Genomic DNA, 26421 nt, shown 5'->3' with positions numbered 1-26421 from the left:
AGCTTAATAAAAAGGGGTTTTTTTGGGACAAGGAGTCTGCTTTGTGATTTTGTGAAGCCCAGGTCAGAACAAGGACCTTAATGCAGACATGTCAAACTCAAGACCTGCAGTCCAGATGTGGCCCATGAGACTGCCCTGGAAATGCTGACGGGATGCCTTGGCCCCGGCCCACACCCAGGAAGCAGCTCTTTGGCCTCACACCACCTGGCTTCACCATGCCACGCCTCACCTCACCAAGTGTCTCCCCACCCCGCCTTGCAGCAGCCTCGATGAGGAGGGCCCCGGTCTCACCTCACCATGCTACGCCTCGCCCGGCCTTGCCCCACCGAACCTTGCAACAGCCTCGAACCTCAAGAAACTGGATAAATATGCTACCCATATCGGATGCTACTTTCAGGTCCCTGGCTGAACTGCGGCCAGGCGAGTCTTCCTACCTGGAGAAGGAGCTTCAGTCGGGTGATGCGCTGGAATGGGAGAATGAGGAAGGATTTGAGGGAGAGGCGCTGACACACCGGGTCACTTTCCAGTTTCTCCAAGACCTGTTGGAAAGCAGGGACCCCGTTCCTAGGCAGCAGAGGAAAAAGGCAGACATGACACTTTGTGAAGTAGGAGTGGGAGACTGGGATCTAAAGGAAAGACATGAGATCCAATGCTCAACAAGACAAAACACCTGCTAAGAACTGCTGTACACATAGCTTCCTGTGTCCTTGAGTGTCCAACTCGATTTCATTGAGGGCCAAATCAGGTTTGTGTTTGACCTTGGAGAGGTCTTGTGGGTGTGGCCAGGAGATGTGGCCAGCTTGACATCTGTTTTCGGCTGTGATGGCCTCCTGCAGCCCTCTCCCAGTTCAAATTGGAACTTGGGAGGGCAGCGTGCAACTCCTCCAGGTTCTGTTTTCATTGGCAGAGGACTGCAGGAGGCCGTCGCAGCCAAAAACGGAGCTCGGGAGCTCCCGAACTCAGGTTTCACTGGCAGAGGCACTGTGGACTGGTTTTTCACTGTTTCCAGGGTGGCCCTGTGGGCCAGATCTAAGCACCTCACTGCTTGGATCTGGCCTGTGGACCTTGAGTTTGACACCCCTGATTTAAGACAAAAAAAGCACCAGGCAGGTGTTAAGGGACAATTGCATATATACTCAGAGTGGGAAGTTTTAGGTAGGTACAAACCTATAACATGTAACCAGGTAGATAACAATTTCCCACTGAAGTCAGCACTAATCTATATTATAAAAGTGTATGGTGAAATCATGCATTGCAAAGATCGTTTGGAGACAGAAGAAGCTTCTAATGTAATCTACTGGATCTCTTGCATGGATTGCCCCTGTGACTATGTAGGATAGATGTGGAGGAAGCTAACCACCAGACTGCAAGAACATAAGTGAGCGGTCAGATGAGAAAACCCAAACTCATTGGTAGCCTCGCAAGCAATGAACAAGGATATGCATTCAATTTCGCAGCTACTAAGATTGTTGGCCGAGCAGGTACAAAAACAGCCAGGGAATACATTGAAGCCTGGGACACGGGTCCCTTGTAAGTCAACAGGAGTGCTGATTTACTACCAGCTTATCAGATTCTTAGGAACTGAGGGCTTGGCAGCACAAGGAAACAACAGCCAATGGCCGGCCATCAACACACCAATCAACCAATAGCAATGCCATATAAATATGATCCACAGAATAACCCAAAGCACATTTCCCAGTAGGGAGAAGTTCCCTGAGGATGGGCTCCAGTATGAGTCCAAAAGCTCGGAAGATTAAACCTCTTAAACGAGATACAAAAGACCATTCACCTGAATTTTGGCTTCTCCCTTGGTTGGCGATTCTAGTCTAATGATTTGTTCCGACAAGCAATGTTTAAACCAGCTGGGACACTCCACACTTGCCTTTGAAGCATGGTGAGAGGCGAGGACATTAGGAATTTTCTGTTATGCCTTAATACAGGGGTGTCAAACTCAATTTCACGGAGGTCCACATCAGGGTTGTGACCTCAGGAGGCTGGGGGTGTAGGGCCAGGAGTGGGGGAATGGCCAGCTCGACATCACTCATTGAGGGTCTGTTTTTGGCCATGACAGCTTGCCTGGGCTCTGTTTTCAGCTGTGATGGTCTCCTGCAGCTCCCTGCCATTGAAAATGGAGCTCCCTGGGCTCCATTTTCACTGGCAGAGGCACCGCGGGCTGGTCCTTTTCCATCTCCAGGGTGGGTCCTCAGGCCAGATCTAAGCACCCTGTGGCCTGGATCCGGCCCATGGGCCTTGACCTTGACACCCCTGCCTTAACATATGAACTTGTGTCAATTACAAAGATGTAGGTTTAAGGGAGGAAAGATGACTTCAGATTTGCCTTAAAAGCTTTTGGAGAGTACTAGAAAAAGGTCAAGCTGTTGTGGCCCGCCAGTGACCAGCAGAACTGGTGGCAGACTCAGACAGTGAGGAGGTTGGGGAGGAAAATGGACTAGTCCTGAAGTCTTGGGAAGGCTCTGATGAGGGCTCTGCGTTGGAGGCAGAGAGAGGGCCAGGGCCATTTGACAGTTACCAGCTGCCTTCGGAGTCGGAGATCAGTGGGGCAGAACAACAACTGGAGCCTGTTCCCAGTGTATACATGCGCAGAGCTGCCAGTAGAAGGGAACAGCTAAGGAACAAGGGCCAACTCAGGAGTAAAGGCACAGGTGGACAGTTAATGGCCCCTCCCATAGGGAATAAAGAGGAGCAAAAGGGGAGTGGAGTTTGCAGGAGACAATTAGTTCAATTCATTAGGATGGAGACCTGTTCCTGACGTCTTGCCAAGTATTGTCTGCTACAGCGTGGAGTTTGGAAGATATCGGCCTGGCAACTCTCCAAGCCTGATAAAGGTCTGTAGTTGTGAAATCTCTTGAAAGACTGTTGGCTTGGACTTTGCTGGAGAGGAATTCCCTTCAAAACGAAATAAAAGGGGTTTTATCGGAACGAGGAGTCGGCTTCGTCCTTTTGGGAAGCCTAGGTCAGAACACAAGCAAGCCAGAAGGCATCTTCAGGTGCTTACATGAGTCTCTGAAAAGTCTGGTCCTGGTAGGTTTGGTTGGTCACATACGGCAAGTAAACCCGGCGAAATTCTGGTGCGTTTCTGAGTGCCACGTCACAGACGTTGAAGGTGAACATGTTCTCCTCAAGCTTCTCTTCCAGTTCAAAGAGGAAACTGCAGGCATCATCAGGTTATCATGGAAAAGAAGTAGAACATCATTATTTCATTTATTTTGTTGAGTTGTGAACCAAACATTGTACACAGACGACTTACTCTCTGGAAACAAATACCATGGGGGGTAAGACACCCCTAACACCCCTTTTCTGTTAAGATGCAGCCTGTTGTGCCTTTAAGTGGCTTCTACTGTACTGCGTAAAGTGGCTTCTACTGTGCAGCGCAGTGGAGTTGCCATGGTAACGGCTTCACGGAGCAGCCACAATTTCCAGAGGTGAGCCATTCTACTGATTGTCCTCAGTGAGAGGAAATATCTCCTTAATTCAAGGTTGCATCTCTCTTTGCTAAGCTTCCATCTGTATTTTCTCATCCTGCCCTCTCTATTCAGGGTATCAGTGATTGGTTTTAGAGAATGGGAGAAACTCATATATATCCTGTTTTTTCCACCAGCAACAGTAACGGAATGAATGAATGAATGAAACAAAAAAAAAGGAATTGATTGTAAATTTGATAACAGCAGCTACTCGTGATGGCTAAATAGTGGGGACGAAATTGGGGTATTCAAAGAAATGAGTGGTATAATGAAATTTGTAGTATGGCAACAAACGATAAATTAACAATGTAAATTAAATTTTTAAAAGGGATGATCAAAGCAAACAATTATAATGAAATACGGAGGGATTTTATAAAATCAGCGCTGGTGGAAGGCAAAGGGAATGAACCTACTCAAGAATATATGTTGAAATTCAGAGAAATTCAAGAAAGAGGATACTTATTTGATTATACATGTAACTACAGCAGCGAGAATTGTATTTGCCCAGAATTGGACATTAAATAAGCTACCAACAGACAAAGAAATAATAAAAAAGATATTAGATTGTGCAGAGACGAATAGGTTGACAATGAAAATAAAGGATAAAGAGGAATCGGAGTACTTCAAGACATGGGGAAGATTTTATGATTGGCTAGAGAAAGCAAGCTAGGAAAAAAAGTAGGGAGAAGATAAAGTACCCAGACGATGCACTATTAAATGGAAAACGGGGGAGAAGAAGGGGAAAACAGAAAAGAAGATATTAAATATATAAGTATATATTCAAGAGCGAGATATAAAGTGGGCGGGGACATAACTAGGGTAGACTAGCGAAGGTAAGGGAATAAGAAATGATGCCAAATTATATTTGGGTTGGCGGAAATACCATCCCAAGGAAACATAAATTGAGATTTGAAAGAGACACCTACAACAATAGAAAAAGAAAGGGAGAGAGGAGGAGAGAATGAAAGGAAGACGGGGGAAAGAAGAAAGAGGTAAGGAGAGAAGGATGAAAAGGAGAGAAAGAGAAGGAGAGAGGGTAGGAAGGGGAGGAGGAAGAGTAGGAGTAGAAGGAAGGGAAGGGAAGAAGGAAGGGGAAGCAGAGGAGGAAGGAAGGAAGTAGAGAAGGGTGGGAGAAAAGAAAGGGAAAACGAGGTGTTACAAAAGGAGGAAGGGATGGTCAATAGAGCAACCCAAACTGTATATTATAACCTATTAAATGAAATAATAAATGCATAAGAATGCTAAATGTAAAGAAGAATAACAATCATGTGAATATATACTTAAAATGGTATGTAAGAGAATAAAAAAATAATAAATTCTTTGAAAAAAAAGAATATATGTTGTTTTGGAGGGGATAAGGACACGATGGGAATATATCGTACATCTTTTAGTTGTTATAGACGAAGAAATATAAGGGGAATAAAACAGGGGTCTCGGGGTGGGTGGGAAACTGTAATATTAATTTTCCCCCTTATTTCCCTTTCTTTTTTTGTCTTGAGATGTATATGTCTACGTTTGTGCTATTTGCATTAAAAAAAAGATCGAATGGGAGAAACAGAACTCACTTTGCGCTAACGTCCCGGACATCCTGAAGACGGGAGAAAAGCCACTGCTTGTCCTGCGTGGTTAAAACCCCCTGAAGTTCCTGGGAGTGTTGAAAGTGATCCACGGCTACGTTCAAACTACGCAGGTAAGAGGCTTCGGAGGCAATTAGTTCAAACTTGGCCTGTTTGAAGAAGAGAAAAAGAGCCGAGGTGGCGCAGTGGTTAGAGTGCAGTACTGCAGGGCGATTTCTGCTGCCCGCCGGCTGCCTGCAATTTGGCAGTTCGAATCTCAACAGGCTCAAGGCTGTCTCATCCTTCCATCCCTCCAGGGTGGGTAACGTGAGGACTCAGATTGCTGGGGGGAGGGGGGCAATAGGCTGATTCTGTAAACCACTTAGAGAGGGCTGAAAAGCACTGTAAAGCGGTATATAAGTCTAAGTGCTACTCCTATTACTCTTCCTTCCTTCCTCCCTCATTCCCTTTCTTATTCTCCTTCCTGGTGGCGCAGTGGTGAGAGTGCAGTACTGCAGGGCTACTTCTGCTGACTGCCGGCTGCCTGCAATTTGGCAAATCGAATCTCACCAGGCTCAAGGTGGACTCAGCCTTCCATCTTTCCGAGGTGGGTAAAATGAGGACCCAGATTGTTGGGGGCGATAGGCCGACTCTGTAAACCGCTTAGAGAGGGCTGAAAAGTGCTATGGAGTGGTATTGAAGTCTAACTGGTATTCCTGTTCCTGTTCTTTCCTTCCCTCCCTTCCCTCATTCCCTTTCTTATTCTCCTTCCTGGTGGCGCAGTGGTTAGAATGCACTCTTGCAGGCTAACTCTGCCCACTGCCAGCAGTTCGATCCGGACCAGCTCAAGGTTTGACTCAGCCTTTTATCCTTCCGAGGTCGGTAAAATGAAGACCCAAATTGTTGTTGTTGGTGGTGGTAAATGCTGACTCTGTAAGCCACTCAGAGTGTGCTGGGAAGCGCTGTGAAAGCGGTATATAAGCCTAAGTGCGATTGCTACTCATTGCTCGTATAGCCCTCTAAGATCCGACGGCGGCCCTTGTCCTTTACCTCTTGCAGCTTCTGCTCCTCACGGGTCATGCTCAGCAGCATAGTGCTCCCTCGAACCATGGGGATGTCCTGCCACAGCGAGGAGCCCGACGAGACGGACAGGCGTTGCAGGTAAGAGTCCTGGGAGACCAGCACCTTTCTCCGCAGCTTGGGAGAGATCGGTTCCACCTCTTCAGGCAAGGAATCTGCCTGTTTCTGGCTCTGGATTGCTTTGTTCAGGGCATCATCGCTGTATTCCTGGTAGAGCAATTTGGCTGCAGGGAACAACGGATTGCATAGGACAGGGGTCGGCAACCTTAAACATTCAAAGAGCCATTTGGATCCATTTCCCACAGAAAAGAAAACACCGGGAGCTACAAAACCTACCATGGGTTGAAAAGCTCAATAAATCATATGCCGGCGGGCGTCGCACATTGTCGGCTGCGACACATATTTTGAGTGACAGGGAGCTGCAGCAGAGGGATGAAAGAGCCACATGTGGCTCCAGAGCCGCAGGTTGCCAACCCCTGGCATGGGAGATCACAAGGCTGTTGCAATTACAGGTAGTCCTTGACTTACAACTGTTTGTTTGAAGTTACAACAGGCACTGAAATAAGTGACCTCTGACCATTTTTCACACTTACGTCCGTTGTCATAAATCAACAGCTATGTGATCAAAATTCAGACACTTGGCTTCTGACTCATATTTATGACGGTTGCAGTGCCCCAGGGTCATGGGGTCCTCTTTTGTGACCTCCTGACAAGCAAAGTCAAGGGAGAAGCCAGATTCACTTAGCAACTGTGTTACTTCAGAGAACCGGAAAGAACGGTTGCAGGAACTGGGCATGGCTAGTCTAGTGAAGAGAAGGACCAGGGGAGACATGATAGCAATCTTCCAATATTTGAGGTGCTGCCACAGAGAGGAAGGGGATCAAACTATTTTCCAAAGCATCTGAAGGCCAGGCAAGGAACAATGGATGGAAACTGAACAAGGAGAGATTCAACCTGGAAATAAGGAGTAACTTTCTGACAGGGAGAACAATCCACCCATGGAACAGAAGTTGCCTTCAGAAATTGTGGGAGCTTCATCACTGGAGGCCTTCAAGAAGAAACTGGACTGTCATCTGTCAGAAAGAGTGTGGGGTCTCCTGCTTGGGCAGAGGGTTGGACTAGATGACCTACAAAGTCGCTTCCAACTCTGCTAATCTAATCTAATCTAATCTCTTAACAACTGCAGTGATTCGCTTAACAACTGTGGCAAGAAATGTTGGAAAATTCAACTTAACTAATGTCTCACTTAGTAAATAATATTTTGATTACATGATCATGGGGATGCTGCAATGGTTGGAGGCGTGAAAAAGGATCATAAATCATATTTTTTCCAATGCCGTAGTAACTTCAGGCGGTCACTAAACCAACTGTTGTAAGTCAAGGACTACCAGTATCGAGCCCAATTAGAGGAACATGTTTAACCCCTTTTAAGGGAGGAGTTGGGGAAGCCACCAAACATACCAAGAGAAGCCATACTTACATGAATTTATCAGTTTGGAACGGCGCCGTTTGATATTTTCTAGGCTTTCTGGCATTTTCTTCTCTCTTTCAAGGAAGGGAAAATTGTTTTTAAAGAAGGAAAAATTAAGACGTCTACTCCAAAGGAATTGGCTTTCATCAATTACCCCTAAGCGTTGGGTAAAAAAAAAACACAAAAATCACCTGCTCAGATTGTTACATCAATTTGATTCTAGTTGCATTCCTAACCAGGGGTGGGCTTCAAAAATGTTAGCAACAGGTTCTCTTCCTGGTTGCTGGATGGGCGTGGCCATGGCCGGTCTCCTACATGACCAAGGGGGTGCATTTTCACACTCCTCGGACTCTGGAGGCTTTTCTCAATCCTCCGGGAGGGCAAAAAGGTCTCCCCTGGGCTCCGGAGGGTGGAAACAGGCCCACTTCCGGCCTTCTGGAACTTCCTGGAGGCCTGTTTTTCGGCCTCAAGTCTCCATGCAGGCCCTGTGTTTACCTGGCATCCTAAACAGGCTTCGTGGGGACTTCTGGGAGGAGCAGGGTGGCTGGGTGTGGCCAGCCAGGGGTAGGATTTGTGGGTTCTCTGCATTGGGCAGATTCTTAGCTAGAGGTTCTCCCAAACCACTGCGAATCTGTAACAGCCCACCCCTCTCCCTAACGCATGTGGATGGGGTGGGTGGTGGGTAGGTGGGGAATGTTGCTTGTTTTCCCACCAAGATGCCATAGGACAGCTTGCAAGCCAAGAAACATGTGCAGGAAAATGCATACGTTGGTGAGAGCAGACGTAAACATATATCATATTACGAGACAATCTATAAAGCTATGCTAGGGAAGTTTGCAAGGGGTGGGTTGCTGCCAGTTGACTGTGCGTCGTTGCCTGTAAATTGTTCTTCACATGCGCAGAACATGAAAAATGACTGAAAAGAAAGCCGGCAACGGCAGCAGCAACCGGAAAACCGGTTCAGGGGCATGGCCAGCCTGTTGACCCTACCGGTTCAGCGACCCAGTCCCAATTTTCACTACCGGTTCGCCCGAACCGGTACGAACCAGTAGCAACCCACCTCTGACGTGTACACAACAATGAATGAAGAGAAACGTGCACTCAAACGCCCTCAATGTGGGTCTAGATGACAATGAAGTTTACGTTTAGAAAAATGAGCCATTGGAATTGCCTTTTTAAGACCGGCTGACGAATTTATTTCACTTGGAAAGAAGGACTGTCTGCAACTCAGGATTAAGGCATGCAAAAAATCATCTCCTTGGTATCCTCAAGTGTCTCCATCGGTGGACTTTGTTATGAAATCTTGTTCATAACCGACACGTGGCAACAGCCGGAGGCACTCCCGATGACATCGTCCTTGCTGATGTTTTTCCCCCTTCATTGCTTTGCCTGTACGTCTCTCCCTATAAAGCAGGTTTTTTAAAGGCAGAAAACAGCTGTCCTTGTATTGGGACACTATCCTAAATTTGACCCTAGCCTACCCTCAACTTCTTTCAAGCAGATCCTCAGATCCCAGTAACTCGCATCAACCCTCAATCCTGTCAGATCTGGGCTGCAAAATTCAGACGGTCATTAGATGGCAGCAAAAGGTTAGAGAAGGCTTTTTATCCCCCCTCAACCTAAGCAAATTTGAAGATGCGTGGACTTCAATTCCCAGCATGCTGGCTGGAGAATTCTGGGAGTTGAAGTCCATGCATCTTAAAGTGACTACGGTCGCTTGGCTGCTACCTTGTGAGCGACCGGATCAAAGTTTAGTAGCCTTACTTTATGTCTACTCCGATCGACGTAGTACAGCCGGTCCTTGACTTATGACCACAATGGAGCCCAACACTTCTGTTGTTAAGCGAGACATTTGTTCAGGGAATTCTGCCCCATGTGGCCAGCTTTCGTGCCACGGATGCAGAGGTGGGTTCCTACTGGTTTGGACCGGTTCGGCCGAGAAGGTAATAACTTGGCCGGACGCGTGCTCGAACCGGTTCTATCCTCGGCGGCGCCATCTTACTTTTCTGTTCTGCACATGCACAGAACAATCTTCACTGAAAAAATGTATTTTTTCCCTTTTTTTTAATGTTGTGCACATGCGGAGTGCACGTCTGGCATGTGTATGAGCGAAGCTAGCACGCAGGCGCCGAACCGGTAGTAATGGCGGCAGGAACCCATCCCTGCATGGACATTAAGTGAATCACTGCAGTTGACGAGCTAGTAATCCAGTCGTTGTTAAGTGAATCAGATTTCTCCATTGACTTTGCCGGTCAGGTGGTTAGAACAGTTGATGACTAGATTATTTGACTTCGGGACACAGCGCCGGTCATAAATATGAATTACTAAGTCTCTGAATGTTGATCGCCTGATTATGAGGTAATTGTGAAAAGCGGTCACTATTTTCCAATACCGTTGTAACTTTGAACGGTTATTAAATGAAGTGTTGTACTGTCATATCGTCGGTCTTTTACAACTTGGCTGGAGACTTTCTTTTAGCCAGAAGTGACTCTGTTTATTTATAATAATGTACTCACGGCTTCCTGCCAAAGAGCTGCCTTTTGTAGCCTCGTGGCTTCCTCGTCAACCCTCTGAACTGTTGTTGTTCTGCCATAGATGGTCATGTTTCCTCTCACTGACTAACAAAGGCCTTCTGGAATGGTCCACCAGCCGGCCTCATCCTAAGAAGGATGAGCTTTTGCTGAGTCACGTGATTCAGAAATCAGCTCTCCTTCTTTCTGCATGTAGTCACCTAATTCTCAGCTTCACCTCAGTGCCTTTGGACTTCTTTTTTTTAAATTCCTTTCTTTACATCCTACCTTTCTTATTTTTGCAACAAGCTTAAGGTGGGAAACATATCCAGAATCAGAGTAGAGCTGGGAGGGACCTTGGAGGTCTTCTAGTCCAGCCCCCTAACTCAAGCAGGAGATCCTATGCCATTTGAGATAAGTGAGTGGTTTAGGGTTTTGAAATGGTGTAGGGTTTCCTGCCTGAGCGGGGGGTTGGACTAGAAGACTTCTGCCAAGGAAGAACAAGAGACACAAGTTGTTGTTGTTGTTGTTGTTGTTGTTGTTGTTGTTATTATTATTATTATTATTATTATTATTATTATTATTATTTCTCCTCCTCCTCCTCCTCCTCCTCCTCCTCCTCCTCCTCCTCCTCCTCCTCCTCCTCCTCCTCCTCCTCCTCCTTATTCTATTCTATTTTGTTCTATTCCATATTCTCCTGTCCTCTTCTCTCTCCTCTCCTCACTTCTCAAAAACCTCCAGTGATGAAGCACCCACAACTTCTGAAGGCCAAGCTCTTTCCACTGGTTAATTGTCCTCACTGTTAAGAAGTGTTTCCTCAATTTTAGGTTGCTTTCGAGAGAGAGTGATTGGCCCAAGGTCAGCCAGATAGCTCTCACGGCTAAGGCTTCTTCTGCTTTAATTTCTTATGAATCCCAAAAGTTCTCTCTAGCCTCCATGGATGGAGCAATGTCTTGACACTGTGGCTAATAACAACACATCAGCAGCCATTGGGTCTGAACAAGTCATATTTGGAAGTTGCCCCAGATATCTCTTGGGGTCAGCGTAGGAGATTCAAAGGGGTTGTAGCAATGTATCCATCGCATTCACTGAGTTTGGTAGGTGAGCCAGGATTCAAAGTTGTGAGGGCCCTGAAAAATGCGACTTACGGCCATTTTTCACAGTTGTGACCTTTCCTGCATTCCCCCCACCCCACCCCCCGATCGTTCAGATGCTTGGCCACCAGTTCCTATTTATGACCATTGCTGTGTCCTTCTGCAACCTTTGGACAAGGAAAGTCAAGCTGGATTCCTGTAAAAAGCAGGTTGCTAACTCATCAACGGCAGCGATTTGCTTAAGAGCCCTGGCAGGGAAAAGTTATAAAATGGGGCAAAGCTCATTGAACAAGTGTCTCAACTTAGCAACAGAGATTCTGGGCTCAATTGAAGTTGTAAGTTGAGGAATTGCTGACTGGGGACGTTCCAAAAGTGTCGAAATAATGGTTTGTAGGTTAAATTTAGCCTGCTAGCTGGGCCATTCAATCCATGGATACTCCGCTTCCTTCCCAACCTTTTCTGATCTCCTGGTTGATTCGCACAGCTTTGACCTTCTCCCCTTAGGAGAGACATGCCTTGAACCCAAGCTCTTCACCCTGCCCTGTTTTCCTTTCTGACACAGGCCCACCTCTGTGGGAAGAGAGGATTTTCACAGCAAAGCACCGACGAGAAGGGACTCACCCGTATTTCACAAAGTCTAAGTGGTTGGCTCTGTCTTTGTTTGCGGCGGCTTCCTCTTTTGAGTGGAGAGAGGCTATGGAGACTTCTGCCAAGGAAGAACAAGAGACACAAGTTAAAGGGTTGGACCTCTGTGATTCAAGCAAAGCCCCGGCCACTTATGACCATGTGGTGAGGGTTGACCGAAGGCACAGCTGCCCTGAGATCCATAGAGATCTGAGAAGCAGTTATAGAAGGGGTGTCAAACTGAAGGCCCACGGGCCAGATCTGGTGCGCTATGTGGTCGGATCCGGCCCACAGGACTATCCTGGAAAATTTAAGGGACTGGCCACATCGCTTCAGCCTGGACTACCCAAGGTGAAGAGGAAACATCAGGCCACATGTTCTGACTGAGGCTTCCCAAGAGCAGGAAGCAAACTCCTTGTCCCGACAAAAAACCCTTTTATTAATTTACTGTGCATTCTGCTCCTTCACATCCAGCAAAGTCTTTCAAGGGAGGATTTACAGTCAAAGACCTTCTCTGGCTTGGAGGGCTGACAGGCCGATATCTGCAAGACTTGGCAAGGAGTCTCAGAGAGTCACGAACCAATTAAGTGAACAAATTGTCTCCTGCAAACTCCACTCCCCTTTCGCTCCTTTTTTATTTCCTCTGGGAGGGGCCATTCATCGTCCACCTGTGGCTTTACTGTCCTTTAGCTATTCCCTTTGTCTGGCAACTCTGTGCATGCGCACACTGGGAACAGGCTCCAGCTGTTCATCTGCCTCACTGATGTCTGACTCTGAAGGCAGCTGAAAGCTGGCATACCGCCCTGACCCCCTCTCTGCCTCCCACACAGAGCCTTCATCAGAGCCTTCCCCAGACTCCAGGACTGGCCCATGTTCCTCCCCAACCTCCTCACTATCCGAATCTTCTCCCAGCTCTGCTGGCCGCTGGTGGGCCACAACACAGCGTAGCTTCAGCCCGGTCTACCCAGAGCCAGCAGTTTGGGGAGAGGTATCAAGCTGGCCATGCCCATCCAGTTGGCCACATGCCTGGCCGGCCCCCCTGAGATCAATCCCAGCCCTGATGTGGCCCTCAATGAAATTGAGTTTGACACACCCTGAGTTACAGGCTTTTCAAGAGGGCCATGTTGAACCACAACATTGTTGATCAATGTACAGATAGCCCTTGACTGACGACCACAATGAAGCTCAAAATTCCTTCTGCAAAGTGAGACGTCTGTCAAAGTGAGCTTTGTCCCATTTTGCAACTGTTCTCGCCCACCGTTGTTATGTGAATCACCGCAGTTATTAAGTTACTAACAGGGTTGTTAAGGGAATCTGGCTTCCCCGTTGACTTTGCTTGTGAGAAGGTCACAAAAGATGACCACAACACCCCAGGACATTGCAACCCTCATAAGTCTGAGTCAGTGGTCAAACGTCTGGACTTTGATCACATGACCATGGGGATGGCACAATGATCGTAAGAGTGAAAAATGGTCATAAGTCACCCTTTTCAGTGCTGTTGGAACTTTGAACTGTCACTAGATGAACTACAGGCAGTCCTTGACTTATGACCATAACTGCGCCCAAATTTGTGTTGCTAAGTGAGACATTTGTTAAGTGAATCTTGCCTCATTTTATGACTATTCTTGCCGCATCTGTTAAATGAATCATTGCAGCTGTTAAATTGGCAAATCAGTTGTTAAGTGAACCTTGACTTAGAAGGTCGCAAAAGCTGTTCACGCCATACAGGGACCCCACAACTGTCATAAATATGAACCAGTTGTATAGCATCCACATCTTGCATAAGGCTGGTGCGATGGTCATAAGTGTGAAAAATGGCCCCGAGTCACATTTTTTCCAGTGACGTTGCAACTTCGAACAGTCACTCAATGAATTGACATAAATGGAGGGCTACCGGTATTGTAAGACAATGGCTACCTGTACTACTAAATGGAGTGATTCTACTAGAATAGAAGAGTTCTAGAAGCACGTTTTGCCTCCTTGATCCTCTACAGCAGGGATGTCAAACTCAATTTCATTCAGGGCTGCAGCAGGGTTGTGTTTGACCGAGGACAGGCATGGTCAGGGGGCGTGGCCAGCTCGACATCACTCATGTTGGGGGTGCCTGTAGTGGCCAGAATGCTCTGCCAGCGAAAACGGACTCCTGAGCTCCCTTTTCAGCTGCAGCAGCCTCCTGCAACCCTCTGCCAGGGAAAATGAAGCTCGGGAGGGCCGAATGGAGAGGCACCGTGGGCTGGTCCTTCACTGTTTCCAGGGCAGTCCCATCGGCCAGATCTAAGCACCCCGTGGGGCCGGATCCAGCCCTTGAGCCTTGAGAGTTTCATACCCCTGCTCTACAGCAATTGTTTTTCCTGCAACTTTGGGATCTGAGATAGAAAAAAATGCTCACCTGCTGCACCGTCGGTCGGTATCGAAATCTTTCTTAAGCGCTGTCGATGCCAATCTTTGCTTTTCGCTCGCTGCTTGGCCCCCGCCTCCTGCTTCTTTGTTCCCAAAGCGGATTCTTTGGTGACCAACCCGATGGTGTTTTTGTCGGGGCAGCTGGAGGACTTCTCCAGGCGCGGATGTCTGCCTTCCTGGCCTTTTCTATGGATCGCCAGGCAAACGGGTTCCCCCCCTGTTTTTTCAAGGACTTTCCTGAACCTTCCCGAACCTTCCGAGAAAGATGCAATTGGATCATCTGAAATCTTGGCCTCTTGCTCTGGCCACTGGAGATCCTGATGCCCCCCTGGGTATGGGAAACTTGGGGGCGAAGGAGGTCCGAGCTGGAAAAAGTGGATCGGGTTAGTGAAAGCTAAAAGAGAAGGAGCCTGCCTTACGTTTGTGGTCTTGGTTTCGCACAGTTTCTCGCGACCTCCCGAGGGATGGAGAGTATAGCAAGAAGACCTCCCATCGGGCATATCTTCAAACTTGGATATCATTTCAGGGACACTGATGAAGGAATCTGCACCCATGGCACCATTTCCTAAAAATTCACCTTGTAAGTCTGAAAAAGAAAGACCCAACTCAGGGCATGTGGCCAACGGAAGACCAGAAAACTCTTCCGTTGTATCGTCCAAACTTGAAACCAGGACAAGGTCACCTCGTTTGGAAATGGAGGATGAATTCCAAGAGGCACGACGGCCCACCTGTGGGCTGAGATGTGTCGGTTCATTGCTTCCTGTGTGGGACACAAGGGGGCTGTTTTCTGAAGCGTCGGTCCTCTGCTGTGTAGAAGGATTGTCCCCAACTAGGAGATGCTTCCTGGAATTGGAATCTGATCGGAAACTGCGAGAACCCTGGCTAACAGCAATGCGTGGAGGTTGTGTCTGGAAGTTGTAGCCCGGTCCAGCAGCTACAGATTGTGTGATCTGTTTAAAGTTAGTCCGCTGGGAAGCTGCATTGATACTAAGTGAAGGAAACACGGAACGTCTAGGCAGAATGGGTAAAGTGGCATGACGTGACACAGGTACAGACTGCTTAAAGCTGTGTACGGAATGTGGAACTTGGCAACACTGATCCAAGTCACTTTCAGAGGCGGAAAGCTGCTCAGATAATCTGGTTTCAGGGGCTAAAGACGAATGCTCCAAAACAGTCTCGTTAGCAGAAGATGTGGGGGTTAATGGATTAACCTGGCTGGAAGAGGACAATTGTTCTAGAAGTCGGTCAGGATTAAGGCCTGGGGGAGTTGGCTGGGCATTAAAATTTGCCGCGGATGGGGGGATTACAAACTGGAGAGGCTTCCTGGAGGACAAAAACGAAGCAGATTCAAAGGCCAACATCTGTTCCGAGTCTCCCTCTGCAACTGGGGCCAAAGGTTGTGTCAGCTGAGCTGAATCGGTGGTCATTGCAAAAAGGGTCCTGCAGGATGGGAGGCTGCCGGCATTGCAGTCACATTCTGTTCTTTCTTTTCCAAGAACTGCAAAATATGGTGACTCACTGGTTAAGCTATCATCTTCTGTGCAATGTGTGTCTGTTGCTGCTTCCTTCCCGGACAATGCAGCATTCTTAGTTGTGGGTTTCAGTTGTCGGTGGGACTTCACATCGTTTTCACTAGTGTCTTCCACCGAACCCCAGGAAGAAAGACTAAGCTTGATCATCTCTTTGGCTATGTTGGACAGGCCTTCTTCTAGAGAAGGATTTGAGAGGGAAGGAGAACTCTGAGTGTCTTCAAGGAAGTCTTCACCAAAAGTGGGAAGACGATCCTCTCCATCACTGTCCGATACTGAAGCTTCATCATCACCGATCGCTCTGTCTGGTTGACTGGAGAAATGTGAAACTGATTCATCTCCTGCACAAGTGGCAGTCTCATCCGTGGCTCCCTTAATGGGATCTTCTTGCAGGAGAGCGGTGATGGTAGTCCTCAACGATGGGACAGGATTTTCTTTGGCATCAGAAGAACTGTCTGCAGCTTGAGAACCATGAAGATCTCGGGAGTCATGGCCTAATGCTACCTCTGTAAACAATTGTGTTATTTGTTCACCGTCAACACTCCTAGCATTTTCCTCTTTTTCAACATCTTCTTTTCCAACATCCTCTTCTCCAAAGCCCACGGTGGGTTGTGCACCATCTTGATCACAACAGAACATTGTCTTTGCTTCGTCATAGATGTCGGAGTGTTCCACTTGTCCAGAGCTGTGATATAGGGCAGACTGCATCCTTGGGCTTCCACTACCTGGCTGAAACCCCGCAGGGGTCATTCCAGGGAATGGAATAGTAGTTGTTTGGACACAACGTTCAGGCAATGCGCAACCTGATGTTGGAGAGTGATCTGCTGAGGACACCTCCTTCAAAGAGAAAGCAAGTTCTTCAGAACTGTTATCGTTTAAACCAGAAAGAGCCAGATTGTTTTCCAAAGGATCCAGTGTGTCCTGGCCTGATCTGATAGGCGCGGAGTCTATTGTTGCTCGCACCATCCATTCTTGTTCTTCTTGGTCCTTGTGTGACCGCTCTACTTCCTCCAGATTTGTTGCCGTGTTGCTCTTTGCTGCTTTCTCATTCAAATCCTTCCCTCCCTCTTCCTCGCTGCCCGCCAACTCCAGCGCCTTTGATTCTGCAAATTCTGGCTTCCTGGTGGTCGATGATAGCCGTTTTTGGTCTGACTCTGATTCCTCGCAATTCATATTGCTTACATCATCATCGTTTTGGATGTTTTTCTTTAGTAACGGAGAGCTGCTCACTTCGACGTTACTCTCTTCCTCTTCCTGGAGCTGGAGAACAAGGAAGTTGAGAACATTTTCCTCCAAATCTCCTGTTTCATCATCAACATCTGAATGATCCTCCACTTCTTTGGAAGATACCTGGAATAAAATGTGGTCCGCCTTTCTTTGCGCCCCGTCTAAATTCAGATCTTCCTCTTCGGAAGAAGGGTTGCTCAATCGGTTACTCACTTCTTCTCTTTTAGAGGAAAGTTCATTGATCCTCATTGCAATGTCCATCCCATCGTAAGAGCTTCTGCTCTCCTCCTGCTGTGTCTCTAGTTTCCAGTTGGAGAAATCAGCACTTTTGTGGCAATTTGAAACATTATGAATCACCAAAGGAGATTCATTCACCAAGTCTTCTTGACAAGGAAAAGCGTCTGTCATTGCTGATTCCTCATGCCATGTCGGAGTGTGTGTGTCACACAAATTTGGAGGTTGGCCAAAACTAGAATCACAGACTTGGCTCTCCATCTGTCCTGCACTGACTTCCCTGGGATAGGAGAGAGCAGGGCTAGTTGTATCCAGAAGAAAAGACTGGGAACTGGTGGAAGAACAACTTACGAATTCCCCATCAAAGGAATTTAAGGAAGATTCCCTGCTCTCTTTCAAGCTGAGCTGTCCTTCACTACTGAGATTCTGTTTTCCATCAGAAGATTCTTCCCAGTTCTCTAAATCTCTTGGCCCTCTTTCCGGTTCTTGGGAAGGATCCTTCTCCACAGGATGAGAAGATCCGTCCCACATATGTTCTTTCATCATAAAGAGAAGTGCAAGATCATGGGAAAGAGACGAATCTTCCTTCTCTTCCAACTCCCCACTTCCAGGAACTTGACTCATGATGAAAGTGTCTGTGACATCATGGTACTTTTTGGCTGAGGCAGGATCGCTGGCTTCATGTATTCTATGGGTTGTCCGCTGTAACAAATTTGTCTCCTGGATCTGCTCAGGCTCCATCAGTGAAGCTTCCTGAGAGAGAGAGAGAGAGAAGCACAGTGGTTACAATTACAACCTGATTGAGCTGTACATACATATTGCCTGCGGCTGTTATTGTGGGAAGGACGAAAAATATAGCTAATCAATAGAACAGCAAGAGGAGAAGGATGGACAAAGATGACGAAAAAATGGAGAAAAAAAATACGCTTCTATTCAACCTTCCCATTACGTAAAATTCCAATCCTGAATTCCATGGATCTTCCTCCCCACCCACCGAATTTACATGAATTCAGAGGGTATTGATCTCTTGTTCCCTTAATTGTTGTTTCAAATCACAACCATCAAAACTAAGTTCATGACACACATCCACACGCAAGAGAAATACGCACGAGGGAGATTAATTAATTGCTGTGCCGGGAGGAGCCCCAGTGACATTAGAAAGAGTGACAAGGGTGGCCCACCGAGAGCCAATATGATGTAGTGGGTTAAGAGCAGACATAGGACAGAAGCTGCATTCAGGCATGGAACCCTGTGACTGGTCCCTCAGCCCAATCTACTTCTCAAAATGGTGAGTTTTGGGAGAAGCCGAAGAAGGAATGGCTGTGTGTACAATTATCTACCTATCATCCATCCATCTATCTACCTATCTACCTATCTACCTATCTACCTATCTATCTATCTATCATCTATCTATCATCTATCTATCATCTATCTATCATCTATCTATCATCTATCATCTATCTATCTATCTATCATCTATCTATCTATCTATCTATCTATCTATCTATCTATCTATCTATCATCTATCATCTATCTATCTATCTATCTATCTATCTATCTATCTATCTATCATCTATCTATCCATCTACCCATCCATCCATCTACCCACCCACTCACCCATTTGTCTTCCCATCTATCCCCCTACCCATCTACCTATTTACCTACCTACCTATATTATTATTATTTTCTTTTATTCATTAAATGAAACTCAAGTCAACTGAACATTTAAAAATGTATCACAAATAACATTGACTGGTGCTAATGGTTGAAAAGGGTGCTGACAGATTATTATTGTTGTTGTTGTTTTGTATGATGCTGATGATGATGATGATTATACTTTATTCATTACACATGAAACTCAGTCAACTGAACATTCAAAAATGCATTACAAATACCATTGACGGGTACTGCTGGTTGATAGGGTTGCTGCCAGCATCCTAGGTATCAACTAAGTACCACCTTCTTCTTCTTCTTCCTTCTTCTCCTCTTCCTCCTTCTTCTCCTTCTCTTCTTCCTCCTCCTCCTCCTCCTCCTCCTCCTCCTCCTCCTCCTCCTCCTCCTCATTATTATTATTATTATTATTATTATTATTATTATTATTATTATATACTTTATTGATTAAACAGGAAACTCAGCCAACTGAACATTCAAAAATGCATTGCAAATACCAATGACTGGTGTTAATGGTTGATACTGTTTGCTGCCGGTGTCCTAGGTATCAACCAAGGACCTTCTTAAAATATAAGCTGTTCCGAGTAGCGCAGTTTTTTTTTGCAGTTCCGCTGGTGTTATTGCAGGAAGCTGCAATTTGTGGATGTATCTTGTAAAATTCTTGGACATGGTGCCAAGTGCCCCGAAGACAATGGTTATCACTCTTACATGCTTCATCCACAGCTGTGTAGTTTCGATGGCCACCTATCCACCTATCCATCTAATTACCTACCATTATTATCATCATCATCATCTTTTTTATTCATGAAACATGAAACTCAGTCAACTGAACATTTAAAAATGTATCACAAATATCATTGACGTATCCTGATGGTTGATACGGGTTGCTGCCAGATGATTGTTGTTATTGTTGTTGTTTTGTATCATCATCAATGTTTTTGGCAGGGGAATGTTATTATTTGTTTATACTTCCACTGCCCTGAGTTGATTGGCCCCATAAATCTTCAACATTAAAATAAAGTATTGTTGTTTTGATACCCTTCCCCGATTTCCACCAGCACATCCTGTCCTAATGCTTAAGCCATGAATGAAAAGAAAATTCATCCCTAGTTAGAAATAGGGCACAGGAGGAGGGAGGGAGAGGGGAGGAGAGAGAGAGAGGGAGGGAGGGAGGGAGGGAGAGAGAGAGATTTGCTCTTCTTCCTTATTTCCTTACCATTCAGATCACTGTTTGCATCACATGTTGATTGCATGGATTTAAAAAAACGAGAAAGAACCTGATGGCATCTTTTCCAACAAACCACATTTGTTGAAACTCTATTGCATCAGACTCACTGAATAGCTACTTAATTGCTTGGAAATGTTCCCTTCTGCTAAGTCCTTTTCGTCCATCCCTTGGCTCCAGGCATAGCTTTGTCCTCCACCCAGGAATCTTTTCAGGGGAAAACCAATTGGTGGTGGAGATGAGGTGAGAAAAAGGCCCACCCTTCTTGAGGTCTCGCATTGACACCTCCCTGCCCATCACATACTGTGGAGAGGAAACAGGCCAGTGCTTTCACTTCTCCTGAGCCTCCTGTGGAGAAGGAAGCAACAGCAGTGAACAGATAAATGCCCGCTCAGATAAATGCCCGCTGAACATGGAAGTGGCAGTTATGATTGGCATGTAAAGGAAGCTCCTCCTAAACCAGAAGGAAGAAGGCGGCATCATTTCTGGTCCTCCCACTCCCTAAAATAGACTCTGGTTTTGGTTTGTTTGTTTTGTTTTGTTTTCCTCAGAGGAGAGAGAGAATAGAATAACAGAATTGGAGGGGACCTTGGAGGTCTTCTAGTCCAACCCCCTGCTTAGGCAGGAGACACTGTAATATTTCAGACAAACGGTTGTCCAGTCTCTTCTTAAAAACTTCCAGTGTTGGAGCATTCACAACTTCTGGAGTCAAGTTGTTTCAGTGATTAATTGTTCTAATTGTCAGGAAATTTCTCCTTAGTTCTAAGTTGCTTCTCTCCTTGATTAGTTTCCACTCATTGCTTCTTGTCCTGCCCTCAGGTGCTTTGGAGAATAGCTTGACTCCCTCTTCTTTGTGGCAGCCCCTGAGATATTGGAACACTGCTATCATTTTCATTAAACTAGAAATTCAATAGTTTAATGAAACTATTAAACTATTAATAGTTAATAGTTTCCAATTCCAGCAACCGTTCTTTGTATGTTTTAGCCTCCAGTCCCCTCATCATCTTTGTTGCTCTTCTCTGCACTCTTTCTAGAGTCTCCACATCTTTTTTACATTGTGGCAACCAAAATTGAACACACTATTCCAAGTGTTTGCAAACTTCTACTTAGATGTTCTGCTTTGGGGGTGTTAACTGGCTTTGAAACGAAGTCACTTGAAGGACTGAGGGTGGGCTATTCAAAGTCCTGTTGTGAAATTTAACTTTACTGAAGTGTTTTGTGGTAAAATAGTATAGTAAAATGGTAAATTGTGGTAAAATAATATATCCTGTCTACGGAGATTCTCAGTCATATGGTTGTCTCAAAGGTTTTTTTTTTTTTCGAGAGGCAACTGGACTTTCTGGTTTTTCTTTGAAGATGTTTCACTTCTCATCCAAGAAGCTTCTTCAGCTCTGACTGGATGGTGGGGAAAATGGAAGGATTGATACTCCTTGCAGACAGCTGGTCATTTGCATCCTTTTAGAGGGTCGTTGAGGCCACTTGGAGATTTATCTGTGTCCTCAAGGACACCTGAGTGGTGGCAAATGGGTGTGGAGCCTTCTTGGGAGTCTTAGGGTCTCCTGCTTGAAAAGAGGGGGTTGGACTAGAAGACCTCCAAGATCCCTTCCAACTCTGTTATTCTGTTTCCTTCAGAGATCACTTTCGTCACCAAAAAGTTGAACTTTCTGATGGAATAAACAACGTTCTAAACATCTGGTTGAGGTCAGCTGGTGTCTGCTGCTTCCAGATGGGAAACCACCTTATCTAATTTGCATCGTTTGCACGATGACATCATGACCCCGGTGACTTCACTGCAGCACGAACCAGACTGCTTCCTTTCCCTTTTAACCCAGAGGCATCCAATCTTGGCAAGTTTTAAGACTTGTGGACTTCAATTCCCAGAATTCCTTGGGCCAGCCATGGGAACGCTGGGAGTTGAAGTTCAACTTGAAGCAACTCCGATCGGTGGCTGTGTAGCCTCTGGATTGGGGTTCAATTTTTGTTTCTGTTTACTCTCCCTGGTGTGTGGGAATAAAGTCTGTTTGTACAGAAACATACAGGGATGGACGGACAGACGGACGGACGGACACACACACACACACACACACACACACACACACACACACGGTATCAATGCCTTTGGAATAGCCTTCTGCAGACTTTTTTGTCCGTTGGATAAATGGACCTTGCAAATTGATCTTAGGGAAATGCTAAGAAGCAATGTGCAGGAAGTACCTCTGCTAGAAAAATGAAATGTTTTAGGAAATATTAAAAAGGCCGAGTATTCTATTTCCCTGGATGAGAAAACATGTTTTAAAGACAAAGGAAGCTCCCTGCAGCCTCCTACTTTTGGCCCCACCTTTGCCAATGGGGCCATTAAGGCCTGAGACAGTCTCTTCTACATAACAAAGATTGACCTGCTTCAGGCAGAGCCATAGTAGGAATTGCCCAAAGCTCTTTCATGACATCATCACCCAGCAAAAGTCAACCAAGCTTGGGACCCAAAAGAAAGACAGCCTACAAAGTTAGCTATCACCCCTGGGAATCTGACCAACAACCAGAGTGCATTTCTTGCACAGGAACAGGAAGCTCTGGGGTGGGGCCCAGAGAGGGCACTCTCAGCATCTCTTCCCTTTTTTCTTCAAGATCTTCAAGGCATGGGATCATCCTCCCCCCCCCCCCCAATCTCATACCATGTGGTCCTGTTCACCATTGAAACCATCTTTCCAAACTGCCGCCCTGTTTCCAGTGTCTTTTTCCCCACTTGGAACTGAATCCACATGGACATTTCTTGCAACAAGAGCTTCAAGTATGTCTGAATTGTTCTCCCTGAATGTTAGTGGGCATCTCGGAATCAAAGATACAACCACCAGCTAGGCATTGCTGAGAGACCAAAACAGGAAACGTCCGTGGCGGAGGCAGGCTGTGAAGCTCTCTTGGGCATGATGCTCCCCTTAACAGAACAACAGAATAAAAAGACTAACAGTTTGGAGGGGACCGTGGAGGTCTTCTAGTCCAACCCCTGCCCAAGCATCCTATCCTTAGCCCTCCAGCCTCACGGGCCTATGCTTCCTGATAGCTCTCACTGCAAATATTGGCCCGATGTTTTCTGTTTTGAGATGCAGAATCCATGCAGCTTCCCAAAATCAAGAAGGAATTGAGAGGGGGGGGGGTGTTTAGAGATTAAAAAAAAAACCTTCCATCTGTCCCTTGCATGAGAAGAACTGATAAGTGGTTAAAATTTCGTAAACCAGACATTCAGTTCACACTGAGTTGAATTGCTTTAGCTTTCACCTTGGTCTCATAAGCATATTTCATAAGAGTAAACGTAAAGGTTCCCCTCACACATATGTGCTAGTCTTTCCCGACTCTAGGGGGCAGTGCTCATCTCTGTTTCAAAGCTGAAGAGCCAGCGCTGTCTGAAGAGGTCTCCACGGTCATGTGGCCAGTATGACTAAATGCTGAAGGCCCATGGAATGCTGTTACCTTCCCACCAAAGGTGGTCCCTATTTTCCTACTTGCATTTTTTATGTGCTTTCGACATGCTAGGTTGGCAGAAACTGGGACAAGTAACGGGAGCTCACTCCATTACGCGGCGCTAGGGATTCGAACTGCCAACCCTTCTGATTGACAAATTCAGCGTCTTAGCCACTGAGCCACCTTCATCTCTACCCCCTGCTTTTGATCCGCAGAGGTAGAGTGGGGCTTTGCTGGCAGCGGTGGCTCTTCCATCCCAAGGATCAGCCCATAGATTTCCACTGCTCTCCTCTCCTCTGCCTTCTACACATCTACACATCAGGCACTGGACCCAGCTGTTCCTCTTTTTCCTCATCAGCCACCTCCAGACCTGGGGGCTGTTGACTCTCCATCTGAGGGCGTCATATTTTTTACAGGACATTTTTAGAAAACCCCGTCAGCCTTTCCTTGATGCTGAGTAGCTTGGTGGGGGAAAGTGGACTATTACTACTCTTCCACAAATAGCTTTCCTAAAATAAAATACGTACTGGTTTTTTGCCAAATTTGGGAGATTAAACCATAACAATTCAGATGAGATGCTGTGTAAGTGATCTCCGATTGCTTCACAGCAAGGCTGAGTAGATTGAATGCTCCACGCTTGTAGCAATTGTCCGCAACAAGCCATCCTTTGACTCTTAAATCTTACTGGCCTTCATCTACTGTTCTACACGAAAACAGGACACTGAAGGAGACAATGGGAGGGAATACTACGGACTTCAGGGTTGAACTGTGGAATCCTTGGTGCTCTCTGGAGATGTTTGGAGATGCATTTGGAGATGTTTCAAAGAATTGGCAGAACAGAACATGAAAGTTGACTGGCTAACTTACCTTCAAATCAAAACTAAATACAATAAAGATACCAAATTATATGACATTGAAACAGAACCACACGAATTGGATAAAATCATTCAAAGCCCAGATAGAAAAATGACAGGGAGAATATATAAATTTATCCTGAAGTATAAAATGGAAGAGGAAATTGTGAAAGAACAAATGATAAAATGGGCGCAGGACTTTGGATATAATATTGAATTAGACAAATGGGAAAAACCTTGGGGAACAAACTTAAAAATGACACTCTCGGTTGCATACAAGGAAAACCAGGACAAAATGTTTTTATAGATGGCACCTGGCACCAACAAGGTTAGCTAAAATATCAACAAATGCCTCCCCAAAATGTTGGAAATGCAAATCGATACACGGAACGTATTACCATTTATGGGGACCTGTGAGGAGGCTAAAAAGTTTTGGAAAAAGATCAAAAATTGGCTGGAGGCAATAATGGGAGTTAAAATAGAATGGAAACTGGAGATGTTTCAAAGCGAGTGGCAAGATGTCACCTAGTTTGGCAACAGAAAATTTTCATGCAAGCAACCAAGTTCAGAGAGGACTCCACTTTAGGAGTATTTTGACATTTTCAGCATTTTTAGTGAAGGCAACACTAAAAACAACAACACGGCAGGAGCTTTCTCAAGAAAGACAAGAGATGGGTGGGTGAACGCAATAACAGAACAACACGGTTGGAAGGCATCCTGCAAGTCTTCTAATCCATCCTCCAACTCAAGCAAGAAATCTACGCCGTTCGAGACAAATGATTGCGCAATCTCTTCTTAAAATCCCCCAGTGATGAAGTGCCCATAACTTCTGAAAACAGGCCATTCCACTGATGAATTGTTCTAACAGCCAGGAAGTTTCTCCTTAGTTCTAGGTTGCTTCTCTCCTTGATTATTTCCCATATGTTATATCTTATCTTGCCCTCAGGTTCTTTGGAGAATAGGCTGACCCCCCCCCCCGCAATCTTCTCTGGGATAGCCCCTCAAATACTGGAAGATTGCGATCATGTCACCTCTAGTCCTCCTCTTCATGAGGTTAGACATATCCAGTTCCTGCAACTGTTCATCCTATGCCCGTGAACCAGTGGTGGGTTTCAAAATTTTTTAGAACCTCTTCTGTAGGTGGCCTGCTTTGTGGGAGTGGCTTGCCAGCCATGTGACGGGGTGGGAGTGGCTTGCCGGCCATGTGACTGGGTGGGAGTGGCTTGCTGGCCATGTGACTGGGTGGGAGTGGCTTGCCGGCCATGTGACCTAGTGGGAGTGGCTTGGAAGTCATGTGACTGGATGGGCATGGCCAACTTGTAAAATGTGGCGAAACTCACTTAACAATGCTCTTGCTTAGCAACCAAGATGTTGGCTCAGAAACTCTGGCATTTGAAGCACGCAAGTCTTAAAACTGTCAAGTTTCACCCCTAACCCTTTAGAAAAAAACTCCCAGGGGTGTTCAAACTTGACACCTTTAAGACTTGTGGACTGCAACTCCCAGAATTCCTCCTCCAGTCATGTTTGGCTCAGGAACTCTGGCATTGAAGTGTGCAAGTCTTAAAGCTGTCAAGTTACAAGATCCTTGGACCCCTAACCCTTTAGGAAAAAAACCCAGGGGTGTTCAAAATTGACAGCTTTAAGACTTGTGGGCTTCAACTCCAAGAATTCCTCCTCTCGCTCTTCATCTTGATGATGTGCGGACAGACGGGGGGAGGGAGCTGGAACCGGTTCTAAACGGCACTGTAGATTTCTGGAACCTCTTCTATAGAAGAGGTTAGAACTGGCAGGAACCCAGCCCTGCCGTGAACCTATGGCATATGTGACACAGTGGCACACAGAGCTCTCTCTGCGGGCATGGCAGCTGTTGCCCCAGCCCAGCTCCAATCTGCATGCACGCGCACCTCCCACCAACCAGCTGGACTTTGGGTCTCTGCCATGCATGCATAGTTGAGGGAGTCCAGGAAGCATGTGGGGGGTGCATGCATGGGGGGAGACTCACATTGCA

General features: G+C 46.2%; 1 protein-coding gene across 1 annotated transcript in view; it reads right to left on the bottom strand.

The window, feature by feature from the left end:
* LOC309394577 (uncharacterized protein) overlaps positions 1–26421 on the bottom strand; it is a 78930-nt gene that overhangs the window by 17214 nt on the left and 35295 nt on the right. The window contains exons 2-8 of the mRNA XM_081957945.1: positions 14207–17960; positions 11815–11899; positions 7599–7663; positions 6089–6342; positions 5048–5208; positions 3017–3169; positions 435–564 (exon numbers count right to left, since the gene is read on the bottom strand). Coding sequence (XP_081814071.1) covers positions 435–564; positions 3017–3169; positions 5048–5208; positions 6089–6342; positions 7599–7663; positions 11815–11899; positions 14207–17948 — 4590 coding nt within the window. The 5' untranslated portion in view covers positions 17949–17960. The remainder of the gene's footprint in view (positions 1–434; positions 565–3016; positions 3170–5047; positions 5209–6088; positions 6343–7598; positions 7664–11814; positions 11900–14206; positions 17961–26421) is intronic.

Source organism: Natrix helvetica, assembly GCF_964273705.1.
Source record: "Natrix helvetica genome assembly, chromosome: 6".
Classification (NCBI taxonomy): Eukaryota; Metazoa; Chordata; class Lepidosauria; order Squamata; family Natricidae; genus Natrix; species Natrix helvetica.
Note: the sequence above shows the minus strand (reverse complement) of the source record. Positions and strands in the feature narration are given on the sequence as shown.